This window comes from Podarcis melisellensis (assembly GCF_964234715.1).
Source record: "Podarcis melisellensis genome assembly, chromosome: 8".
Lineage (NCBI taxonomy): Eukaryota > Metazoa > Chordata > Lepidosauria > Squamata > Lacertidae > Podarcis > Podarcis melisellensis.
The window spans coordinates 79,449,478-79,462,363 of NC_138540.1; the positions used below are offsets into that span (position 1 = coordinate 79,449,478).

The 12,886-nt window shown below is 46.5% G+C and overlaps 1 protein-coding gene across 5 annotated transcripts in view; it reads right to left on the reverse strand.

Moving 5' to 3' along the window:
* Positions 1-343: 343 nt before the first annotated feature.
* LOC309376100 (urokinase plasminogen activator surface receptor-like) overlaps positions 344-12,886 on the reverse strand; it is a 30,287-nt gene continuing 17,744 nt past the window's right edge. For 4 of the 5 annotated variants that reach the window (XM_081922287.1, XM_081922285.1, XM_081922283.1 and 1 more), the window contains exons 2-9: positions 10,624-11,080; positions 8,719-8,832; positions 7,837-7,872; positions 7,392-7,538; positions 6,009-6,146; positions 4,677-4,853; positions 3,610-3,741; positions 344-1,769 (exon numbers count right to left, since the gene is read on the reverse strand). In XM_081922287.1, coding sequence (XP_081778413.1) covers positions 1,564-1,769; positions 3,610-3,741; positions 4,677-4,853; positions 6,009-6,146; positions 7,392-7,538; positions 7,837-7,872; positions 8,719-8,832; positions 10,624-10,705 — 1,032 coding nt within the window. In that variant the 5' untranslated portion in view covers positions 10,706-11,080 and the 3' untranslated portion in view covers positions 344-1,563. Of the gene's footprint in view, positions 1,770-3,609; positions 3,742-4,676; positions 4,854-6,008; positions 6,147-7,391; positions 7,539-7,836; positions 7,873-8,718; positions 8,833-10,623; positions 11,081-12,808; positions 12,865-12,886 lie in introns of those variants that run through there. The other variant, XM_081922286.1, reaches the window with a different exon arrangement.

The following is a 12,886-nucleotide window of genomic DNA, read 5'->3' on the forward strand; positions in this document are numbered from 1 at the left end:
CACAACCCTGAAGCAGTGAGTAAAATAACACCCACAACAACAGCCACGCATAGGAGGCTGCAAAAGTAAGCTGCTTGGTGGTTCAAGGTCACCTCCAAACTGTTGGTATTTTGTGGGAGGCATTCCAGGCATTAGGTTTGTGTGAGTATTAAAACACCACTGTCCTGGGGCAGCGAGATCCAATTAAAATGAAAACAGACTTTCTGTGGTCAGGAATATGACGGGAAAAGCAAACTTCAAGTGTGGGATGAGGAAAAGATGAATGAGAAGACGCATAGCCAAGCAAGTCAGGATAGATTGCTGTTTGTTGTCTAACCTCCCCACGAGCAAATCAGAACAAATGTTCAATGAAGGCGCCCCAGTTTACTGTGCACTTGCTGCATTTCCAGGGATGGGTTTTTAATGGATTTCACACTCCCTTGTCCAAAATACATACCCTGTACTTTGTAATAAAACACTACTGTGTGATGTGTTACTTCTCAAATGAGCTTCATGCCGTCCGTAAAGCTGGTCCTTATTCATCTCTAGCCAAGGTGGGACCACCTTTGCATAGTGTGAAGACCACCCTGCCCTTTCAATACCCCCGGGTGTGTACAGAAACAGAAACGAATCTGACATTAATGAAGCTGTGCTGATGTGGACAATGCCTGGTGGGAGAGAACAGCTGTATACACTGTGGGGGACAACTTCACCGCACTCTAAGGCGCTAATGTGAACACACTCATCAGGAGTGCCAACTTGGTCCCGTGACCGTGGGTGCCTGGGGCAGCGGGTGCCATGCAGCATGCATGGCCCTGGCACAGAAATTTGTGGGTGCCCAGCCCCTTCATGGGGAATTTTGTGAGTCCTTGGGCACCCAGATCCCCAGGGAGTATGACACCCATAGTCTAACTTCTGCATTAAGCTTTACGCAAGCAAATCAGGATAAGTGCTCAATAACCACTCCACTCTTCTTAGGCTTTAGTGCAGCAGGCGAGAGATGGAGGTGACTGCTTAAAGGTCTTCCATGGACAGTAGCCATGCCAAGTTACTGTGGTTTGTGTCCTGCCACCACACCTGGAATGAAGGAAACAGTTCTCTAGTTTCAATCAGGGCAGCGAGAGAGAAGGAAGCCAGGGCTTCTGAGGTTGGCAGACGAGAAGCAGTTGCGAGGGTGTGTGGTCGCTTTGGGGAAGACTGACGTTATTTCAGGACTGGTACTACAAGTCTGGGTGTCTCTGCCAACCTATTGCCGCCATCCTGGCATCGTTTGTAAACAGATCCTCTCTTCCCTCGCAAGGAAACTGACCCTTCCCTGAAAGTTCCAGTCTGGGAAGTAGGAACAGAAGTCACAGAGAGTGCCGTGGAATCCAGCTTTGCATGCAACACTGCCACATTCTTGGACCAGATGCTGCAATTGCACAGGCACCCGCGATGCATGGCAGACCAGAGCAACGTTGCAGGTGACAAAAATGCCGCTTTGGCTGCAAGAATACAACTGCACATGCAGTGCTGGTCAAGTGTTTTCTGCCCTTCTCCTGTCTTTGGCCCTTTCGGTGGAGTCCATGCATCCTTAGGTGTCCGTCAGAGCAGTCGCATCATCATCATCATCAGGAGAGCGGGCAGCAGCAAGTGCAGCAGCAAAGCCCCCGAGGTCAGCTCCGTGCTGCGGTTGCAGAGGGAGCCAGAGCAGCATCGGATGGATGCATTCCGGCTCAGGCCCAGCAGCTGTGGCTTCTCCCAGCAAAGCTTCTCCAAGCTGCAGCCACGCAGCAACGTCTGGCCTTCCTCTAGAAACAAACACAGATGAGACGTCCAGTATAGAGGCACAGGAGGGACTTGCAGATCATGTAGTAGTAGTAGTAGTAGTAATTTATTCCCTGACCATGTGGCTGGGTTTTCCAAGACACTCTGGACAGCTCCCAACAGAATATTAAAAACACAATAAAACATCAAACATTAAAAACTTCCCTAAACAGGGCTGCCTTCAGATGTCTTCTAAAAGTCAGATACAGTGGTACCTTGGGTTACAGATACTTCAGGTTACAGACACTTCAGGTTACAGACTCTGCTAACCCAGAAATAGTACCTTGGGTTAAGAACTTTGCTTCAGCGACAGCAGCGGGAGGCCCCATTAGCTAAAGTGGTGTCTCAGGTTAAGAACAGTTTCAGGTTAATAACCGACCTCCGGAACGAATTAAGTTCTTAACCCAAGGTACCACTGTAGTTGTTTATTTCATTGACATCTGGTGGGAGGGCGTTCCACAGGGCTGGCGCCACCACTGAGAAGGCCCTTTGCCTGGTTCCCTGTAACCTCACTTCTCACAGTGAGGGAACTGCCAGAGGGACCTCGGAGCTGGACCTCAGTGTCTGGGCTGAACAATGGAGGTGGAGTCGCTCCTTCAGGTACACTGGGCTGACGCCGTTTAGGGCTCTAAAGGTCAGCACCAACACTTTGAGTTGTGCTCAGAAACGTGCTGGGAGCCAATGTAGGTCTTTCACGATTGGTGTTATATGAGGATCCTCTATTGCAGGGGTGGAGAACCTCAATCCCACAGGTTGATTGTGGCCCTAGGGCAATGCCACTTGCAAAATCCACACCTCTGACTGGTCCTGCTCAGAACTAGTGGTTTTATCTGGCTGGAATCTGTCAGTGGTGTAGCAGCCCAGGACCTGCAGTGAGTTGGAAACCCTTTGCTATTTCTGCAACAGAGTCCCAATCTCCAGCCGACTACAGCCACCCAAACAGCAAATAGGGTGAGCTCTGCACCCACTGTCTGCACCAAAGCTGACCATTTAGGAACATTGAAAACAGAAGGTGCTTCCATTTCAAGAGAATTTACCAGTACATTGTGTACAGTGGAACTTTAAGGAAAACACAACTTAAGATTGCTCTGAAAGAAGACATTAGAGCAGCCCTCCGAATCATTTGCCCATTTATGTGCACCGAAAATAGTAGATCTATCCAAAAGGCAATGCATGGAAATCTGCACTGATTCCTACGTCTGGGGCCCTTATTAAGGTCCAGAGATTGCATACTCATGGGGGTGGTAGGTTGCCGATGGAGGATACTGAGTGAGAGACAGGGAAAGGTTGGTCTCCCAGGACAAGAGGCAAAGGGGGAGAATGGAAAAATCCCCTGTGAGAGCTGTCGTGAGCTACTGTCTTCTGTGAGTGTAAGAGCTAATAATTATTTTTAAGAGAGGACTCTGTATTTGACTTATTCTATTTGTAGTTTCTTGTAGCCGAAAAACTTTAATAAAAATCTCATAAAGGAAACCTGCACTGATTGTTGCAGTGCATCCCAGATTATTATTACAGTGGTACCTCGGGTTAAGTACTTAATTTGTTCCAGAGGTCCGATCTTAACCTGAAACTGTTCTTAACCTGAAGCACCACTTTAGCTAAATGGGCCTCCTGCTGCCGCCACGCCACCAGAGTACAATTTCTGTTCTCATCCTGAAGCAAAGTTCTTAACCCGAGGTACTATTTCTGGGTTAGCAGAGTCCGTAACCTGAAGCGTATGTAGCCCGAGGGACCACTGTATTATTATTGCACAACTGTAAGATCTCTAATGGCATCACCTCAATTCCACCCGCTTCCTAGTACCTACACACACATAAAGCTCACCTGTGACATTCACACACATGTTCTGGTCCCCAACGCACTTGACATGAGTCCAGTTCCCTGTGGCACATTCCCCTTGTCCTGAGTCACAGCAGCTGGCACATTCCAAGCCATTTTCAGGCTTCCGCTTGACTCCTGGGAAACAAAGAGGAAACTGGGCTTTGACTTAGAGCAGGGGAACTCATTGAGCATTCAAATGTTGTTGGACTACAACTCCCATCATCCCACGCTGGTGGGAGTCCAACAATATCTAGAGGTTCCTGTGTCCTTAAGTTCCTTCCAAGTTACAGGTCCTCTGTCCCTGAGGACCACCCCTCCAAACCTAGGGCTGAGCACCACCACCAGTCCATCCTAGAAGTCAATTTCAGGACAGCAGGGCCAGTCTGCATGGATGCAAAAGGTAAGCCTCCTGTTCTAGCCCATACCTCACTGTGCCAGTTTGCTGTCATTATCCTGTTAAGTATAATTGATTTAATTCATACTGAAATGGGAATGGCTGTGTGTATTGGTGAAAAAGTTAAGTGGAAGATTCCATTGAAGTATGCTAGGCTAAATTAAGAGCAAAAAGGGCTCTCTGCTGCCTTGATGAGTGGATTATTAACCACTGTTGTTTTCTGCTAGCTAACATGTGAGTGTTTAACCTAAGATCACACTAGAGATGTTGAATTGCAAATTCGCCATCTTGGAAGGGTGGTGGCTGAAGTATTTTGCTCTCAGACTCTGCGAGAGTAAGGGTGCAAATGAAGCTTTCCAGGTAAGCAGCCTCCAGCAAACTGCAGGCTGCAGGGAGAGACAGACCTCTGCTTCTAGGTCTGTTGAAATTATGTCATATTTTGGAAGATGCTGAGCTTATGCCGTGGACAGACATACGCCTTATGGAACTGTTTGGATGTACCGTTGGGTGTTTCTGTTCTGTTTAGAAGAAAGTTCTGCAAGGAAAGGTTTGGATAACATCTAATGGGTCTGGACAATGCTTCATTTTCAAAAGGGGTTGGTTTTTATATATCCAGTTGCTTCAAGCTGCACACTATTAATATCTGCAATATATCCAGGAAAGGCACAAATGTTACCTTGCTCTGAAAAGTGGCTGCAGATGCTCTTCTGTCCCGGCCGGCCATCATTACACAGCGGGGTGGAACAGCAGCTGATGTCCAGCCTTCCCGAGAGCTCTGGGAGTACGTACTGGCGGCGGCACAGTGTCTCAAGGCCACACGTCCGATAGGTCATTTTCCAGGCACCGTCGGTCACTGGGAAACAACATTCATTTATAAGAATAGCACATTGCAGCCTGCAAGCAGCTTAGAACAGGGGGTCTCAGAACTGGCTATGGCTTCATTGCCTGCCTGCTGCAAGCCAATGTACACATTTCAGCCTTCCTCACTCCTTTAGGCTCTTGGCCTGCCTTCTCCAACCAAGTGACCTCCAAATGCTTTGGCCTACATACAACTCCCAAGAGCCCCAGCCTGCTGGGAGTTTATAGTCCAACAAAATAATCAGGAGGACACCAGGTTGACAAAGGCTCTCCTGGCCTGGTTTGTTTCTTCCTTTTGTGCCCATCATCTCTCTCAGTTCTCACTTCCCCTCCTCCATCCAGCCTTTGCCTCTTCCCCTCCTTCCTCTGGACCACTCATTCTTCCATCCCTCTATCCTCAGTCCACTGCCTCTTCATTTCCTAGGGCCCAGCTGCTTCTACCTTTGCTTCCCAAATACCTTCCTCACCTGCCTAGGTCTTCAGTGCAGAGCAGCTCTGCTAGTGGAAACCAGAGACCTGTCTGCCAGCCACATACCTTCTGTGACAGCATAGCAGCATAGCCAATTGCCATTCCTAGGCCCTTGAGTGTCGCCCATTTTGCTTCTGCAAAATGTGTATTTTGTGGTGTATACAACAGTTCCTCAGAGTTACAAATGTGCCCCCATCACCAGGTACCAAAAGGTTGTGGGACTCCTGTTTTGCATATTCATGATCCTCTCACGCTATGACAAATTCTCCCCACGTCCTCAAAGCACATCCCTTAACCCCTGCTGGTCTAGCACTATTGCTAATAAATTCCTTCCCAGCAAATGCAACATCCTTTTTGAGGAGGAGGGTTAATTCCTTAACACTAAATCAAAACTTTGAAAATCTACACACACAAACATACACCCATTTTTACTATATAGCAGGAGGGGGCACACTTCTGCCAACAGAGCACCTTGGATTGTGCAAAGATCTACAAGGTGCAGGGAGTAAGCAGGATTTGACCAACTTGGTGCACTTTCAATATGTATTGCAAGCAGGGCTTCCTTCTTCCCAAACCACTTTCACATTCCTTTTTTTCTCCCCGCCCCCAACAGCCTCCCATTCACACTCTGTCCTTTCAATAGCCTCTGATATACATATTCCAAAATAGGCCCCATCTTACCAGTAAAATCCATGCACTGGTTCATGTCCCCTAAACACTTGATCCGGGTGGCATTCCCTGGAGCACACTCTCCAGTGCCTCGATCGAAGCAGCTGTAACACTCCATGCCATTGGGCACCTGGGGAGAACTGGCCGGAACTGAAAAGGCAGAGAAGGGTGACAGTTTACTGTGTAATTTGTATTGTATTGTATTGTATTGTATTGTATTGTATTGTATTGTATTGTATTGTATTGTATTGTATTTGTAATCCCGGGTCAGATTCCAACATACAATGCAACTCAGATTTCAATATCTTTAAGTAAAACACCCAATCAAAACGAAAGCATTATTATTATTATTTCCCCAGTCACTCTGGGCGGCTCCCAACAGAATATTAAAAACATGATAAAACATCAAACATTAAAAACTTCCCTAAACAGCTGACTGCTTTTAATGTACAGTGGTACCTCGGGTTAAGAACGTAATTCGTTCCAGAGGTCCGTTCTTAACCTGAAATGGTTCTTAACTTGAAGCACCACTTTAGCTAATGGGGCCTCTCGCTGCCGCCGCGCTGCCAGAGCACGATTTCTGTTCTCATCCAGAAGCAAAGTTCTTAACCCAAGGTACTATTTCTGGGTTGGCGGAGTTTGTAACCTGAAGCGTATGTAACCCAAGGTACCACTGCAAGTATTTTTTAGCGAGGGCACAGGAAGCAAGTTGTTGCACATCATACAAATGAAACTCACTTGAGAAATAAATAATGTTCCAGTCCTAGTAGGGTTTCTCTCTCATGAAACCACTGTGAATAACCCAACAGTAGCTAATTAACTCTGTACATCAGGAAATAAATTTGTAGCTAGATAAAACTCAAATCTGCACCCTGGACTAAGTAAGCCCCACTTTTGCTGGCGTGTCATCTCTTTTTTAAAAAATCTCATTTTTCTTCAACAGCCATGATTTCATCACCTCTAAGCTGATGCTTTGGGTCTCTTTCTGCATAATATTCTGGCTCCTAGCACTTATAAGTGAAAACAGAATGCTTTAAACAAATTTCCCTCCTCTCTATTATTCAGTTGTTCTCACTTTCTCAGATCCAAGCACTACTGCATCAGTCTAGAGGTCAATAACAACAGTGGATCTCATTGAGGAGGATGTGAGATGTTTCAACTCCAGATGTTTGGGGCTACACATCCAGATGTTTCAGGTTACGACCCCAGATGTTGTGACTCAATATTTGACCTCACATGGAGGAGGCACATGAAGAAGGGCCTCAAGTGATGAGCACAGAGTCTGGGTTGGTTTATATGGGGAGAGGCAGTCCTCCAGGTATTGCGGTCCTGAGTTCGGGACCTGCTATCCCCCACAAGAAAACTCCCCAAAGGGTTTTGCTTCTCCCCACTCACCGCCTGTGAAACGGATGTTGCAGAGGTCTGAGTCACAGTAGTAAGTATTGTGCACCTCTCGGTCATCTTCAGAGTACACATTGGCTGTGCGGTTGGACACACCCTCCCCAGAGCAGCCTTTCATGACGTATTCGGCTATTTCCAGGTCTGGGGACATAAAATGCAGGGAATTGGAAATACAGAGAGAAACAGCCAGATCAGTGCATTTAGAGCCAATAGCCCTGGAGGAAATAAGGCACCATAACCTGAAAGTTCTTGAAGCATCTGCTCCACACCATGTCAGGATGTTTACTTAGGTATCCCATCCGCATGATAACATGTGAAGCACTATGATACCACTTTAAACAGTTGTGTAAACATCCTGGCAGGAAAGAGCAACACTCAGGTTTGAGCCTCGGAGTCTTTCATTAAGTAAACAAGCAAGCAAGCAAACAGTGTGACTCACCTGGCAGCATAAAAACTCCAGCGTAGTTGTTTGTATCTGAAAGACAATTGGGAGGCAGATGATCAGTAAAGCGGTCTGGGGCTCAAATGAGGCAGAGTTGCTTCTTTCGTTTGTTCTACCAGAACATTTCACACCAGGCGTGCCAACTGTAGGGAGCCAAAGGCACCTTGGCCCCCTCAATACTTGTTTTGAGGGGACCGAACCCTCTCAGTCTTAAGCTGCCCCTGCATGTGTCACATGCGTGGCACACAATGTGTGTCACAGGTACAGCAGTCGGCTCCTCCAGAGCACTCAGCCTCCTGCCAAGGAGTGTGGTGGAGTCTCCTTCTTTGGAGGTCTTTAAGCAGAGGCTTGACAACCATATGTCAGGAGTGCTCTGATGGTGTTTCCTGCTTGGTAGGGGGTTGGACTCGATGGCCCTTGTGGTCTCTTCCAACTCTATGATTCTATGATTCCTGCGTCAAGCGTACCTTGCACATGCGTCATAACACATGTGCAACATGTGTGACATCACACGTACACCTCATGTGCCAGCCCCCCCCAATCTTGGGGGCAACCCAACGTCTTCACCAGAGATGGAGAACCTATGTCCCTCCATAACATCCTGGACTCCAACTCCCATCAGTCCCAGACACCATGGCCAATGGCCAGGCATGATGGGGCCTGTAGGTCACATTCGCACTATTATACCACTTAAGCAGCCCTCCCCCAAGGAATTCTGGAAACTGTAGTTTGTCAAGGGTGCTAAGAGCTGTTAGGAAGACCATTGGTTCCCCTCCTAGAACTACAATACCCAGAGTGGTTTGACAGTCAATCCCTCTTCACAGAGGACTCTGAGAACTCTAGGTCTGGGAGGAGACCCGTGCTTTTTTGTTCTCTTACAGAAGAGCTTGATGGTGGATGAGAAGCAGGAGCGATCTCTGGGCGTACAGAGCTGCTCGGACTGGACGCATTCATGGAACATCCCCACGCACTGATAGCACCGCAGGCTGTTGGCTGAAAGGGTGAAAACAATAGATTAGCCAAACAAAAACCATGAACACTCGTGGTAGGAAAGGTGGGGTTCTGCCACTGCTAAGGCAGCACACAGGATGTGACCCCAAGACTTCCATGTTATTTCTTCTCTGGGGAGGGAGAAGCAGTTGCTGGTTGCTTTCAAACTGCTTGTAGATTTATAATTGCTTTTCTATATTCCAGTGTTTTATCAGTGTTCAGCGCTGGATGACTCAGCAAGCAGACTAAGCTTGTGCTTAGGGCTAACAAAAACGATATGGGGGGGGGGTACATTTGACATTTTTTAATATAAAAAAGCATTAAAAGTAGCCATGATGGGGAAGAAATCAGAACTTTGTTAGATTTCCTCACACTCTTTCCTCATTTTTATTACTTCTACCCAAATTAACCAGGGGGCGTCCTACTAATGTTTATTGAAAACCCGCTCTCTAGTGCTAAATCAGAGCAAATGTCAGTCTGGAGAAAATCCATTGACATTTGCTTCTATTCTGCACTAAAGAGCAGTTCCCCTCGAGGGAAAGCTGCAGAACAAGAGGAATTGTGGGTCAGCCCAGAGTAAGCTCATTGAAATTAATGGGTATGACTAACTTAGGTAGAATTTGGCAGGAAGGAGGGTGGGGCCAAAACTAAAATTGATTGGCTTTGCCGGCCATTGGCTCTGACTCCCCCTTACTAATTTCCTCGCCCCAAAACTTTTGAAGGCGCCAATAGTAATGAGCGTGGGATTGCATATGCCCACTGTGATAACATAGTGAGCACAAATCATCGGTTTGTCCATTTTTACAACATTTATATACCTTTTGATTGTAAGCAGAACCTTTACACAGTTTGCAAATAATGAAACAAACATTAAAATTATCAACAAAAGTTTAAAAAAAGAGATGATTGGAAAATTCAAAATGTAATTCAAATCAACAGTTGATCTTTAAAACAGCTTAAAACACACATCAACTTCTATATGCCTGGATAGACTTGCTGGAACAAAAATGTTTTTAGCAAGCACCGAAAATAGTAAAACAAAGGTACTGCCTGGTGGTGCACAGGTTTTTCCTTCCATCCGTTCACCTGTAGAACGGGGTGGAGGAGAGCAAAATCTCCATGCAACCTTCCTCCACCCCCAGTACAAGATGCAGGAGGGAGACAATTGCAATGGCATTATTTTTCATTGCTTGCACTGGTCCTGGGCGGGTTGGGTTGCCTGGCAGATCAGCCAAGGAGGATCTGCTATGGAGTCAGAATATCCTGGTTTCAGTTATTTGGCTTCTCCGGGTAGGGCTAGGAATGCCCCTCTGCCAGAAACCTTTGGTGCTAGTCAGTGTAGGCAATCCTGAGATACCATATTTTTCACTCTATAAGACGCAGCAGACCATAAGACGCACTTAGTTTTTGGAGGAGGGAATCAAGAAAAAAATATTCTGAATCTCAGAAGCCAGAACAACAAGAGGGATCGCTGCGCAGCGAAAGCAGCGAACCCTCTTGCTGTTTTGACTTCTGGGGTAGCTGCGCAGCCTGCATTCGCTCCATAAGACGCACACACATTTCCCCTCCTTTTTAGGAGGGAAGAAGTGAGTCTTATAGAGCAAAAAATACGGTAGTTGGGCCATTTGTCTGACTCAGTATAAAAACTCTTTCTGTGTTCCTGCAAGAAATATTCTGCGGGAGAGGGGGGGAGGGAAAGAATAGAAACCTTCACACACACCCCAAGCCCTGCTTTGCTCTGCCTTATTCCACAGCAAAAATCCACCATTAAGCAACTTAACGAATAGATCTTACCTGCAGCCAACATGGAGAAGAAGACCGTAGCTATTGCCAGCACAGCCTGGCTCTTGTGCCGGAACATCTCCCGCTCTCCCATCGTCTTCGTGGGTTAGGCAAGTGGCTGTTTTCCCTTTCCAGTGAAAAGTGCGTTTGCAACAGCCGCGTCTGGCTAGGTTTAACCGGAAGATGCGTCCTGTAACCTAAAGCCAGCTGGAGGTTTCTGGGAACTCCTGCAATCCACTCTCCAAAAGCCAAAGAGGCTGGGTTTGGCAGAAGACAAGGTGCAAGATACAGTATGTTTCTCTTGGGAAATTCACCACCATTTGATTTCCAGAGTACATACAGGAAGCTTGTTTGGAGATTCCAGCTTAACACAACCTTTGGGGGTTTTTTAACTGCATAGCAAACAGAAGGGTTATTTCTGTGGACTTCAGACTCCAGAGATATTCCCCAAGCAGCCTCCTTTCATCCCCTGGAAAATCAACAGAAACGTAAGGTTTAGATTCATTCATCTGTATATGTAGTTATCAGGGCAAAAGATTTTGACAGTGCAAAAGTAACACAAAGGTGACATCGATAGAAGTCAACTCAGACCCAAACAGGCTGTGATGTAAATGAGCTTAAAGTGCTAATGTTCCCTGGCTGATCGTAGCATGTCCCTTTAAACAAAGATATTTCAAATGAAAATGTTAAAGAAAAATGGGATGAAATAAAAAAAGGAATTAATGCAAACCTGAATGGAATTAGGTAAAACGTACATGAATGAAAGCATAAGAAAAACTTACAGTTGTGAATCTCCCTGACAAGATATGGCAGAAACATAAGGGGCACATTGAGCCCATTAACTTTCCATGCAACGCACCGCTGCTCTTCAGGATTTCAGTTCTCCTGACTTGCGGGCCCCTTCCGAACACAGTCTAATTTCTGGGTACCCAACCATAGGGGAAAAGTCAAAAAGTGGGTTCAGAAAACCACAGTGCACTGAGGCTTCTGGGGACACCCTTCCCACTGCTGTCCTCCAAAGAGTGCTCTGGAATGGGTTTTCGCTGGGATCAAAGTATCAGATCTGTAGTACTGGAGTCTGGGGGCAAATGGAAATGCTGCCGGACCGCACTGGAAGCTGCAACAAAGAAAGGTTTTTTGCCCTTCTCCTTCTGCTCCCAAGCCAAGAAGGCCAGCACACCCCCAAGCTAGCCGCCCAGGCAAGGAAAACTGCAGCTGCCCAGCCACTGACGGTCCAACTGAAAATTATTCACACCTGACCTTCCATGAAGGTCTCTCATGCTCCACCTCTGGGGTTGGTCAGCCTCCCATTTAAGAAATACTGCTGTACACACAAGCACATGACCTCTGACATTTCACAAAACAAAAACAGAAGCATGTTTGTAACAACCTATTCTCACATCAAAGATACAACATAGGGTTCCCAGACCTCCAGGGCTGACGCCAGGTTGAAAAAGTTTCCCCACCCCTGAACTCCCAACAAATGGATATCCAATTTCTGCTTAAATTCTTCCAAGGAAGGAAAGTTCCCTGTTAAGTTCTTATTTAATACTAGGGGCTGCTACCTGTCCTTGCTTCATTCACCAGTCAGCAACTATGCAGTCCTCAGTGTGACGGCATCCTTACAATTCATTATATAGATAGATATGGCAAGGTTACTCACTTTGTCGACCCAGAACAAGAGGCTGTTTATTAAGTCTAGCACACAACAACAATGGAAAATGAAAATATGCCCCTGAATAAAAGTTGCTGGGATTCACTAGTAGGGGAAGTGTCGTTGCATTCTAGTCCTGCTTGTGAGCTCACAAGCCCATAAGTTAGCCACTGTGGGAACAGGATGCTAGACTAGATGGGCCACTGGACTGTATGTTATTAACTATTAAAGCAAATATGACTGTTTGTAGCAATTTTTTTAAAAAAAACTGCCTCCCAACACAACACACCTCCCTGGAAGCCTGAGCAAAATTGGGCAATGCCATCCAGGGGGTGAAAAACACTCCATTTATGAGGAAGCCATGTGGGTGATGAAGCGAGACATTACCTTAGGTGTTTCACAGTATATTTCTGAAGTTATGCCTCATAAATTTTAACAAGCTTCAGTTGGAAAACAGCCTGCTCCCACACTGAGGCTGCACTCCCTAACCTTCGGTGACCAAAATTTTCCACTCAGTCTGCTTGCTGCTATTGCTGTACCCACCTGCCTGGTGTTTTCCAAGAGCTATGTTGTTATTATTTGCTACTGCAGTCCATGCCACCGGGAAGCCGAAATTCTGCA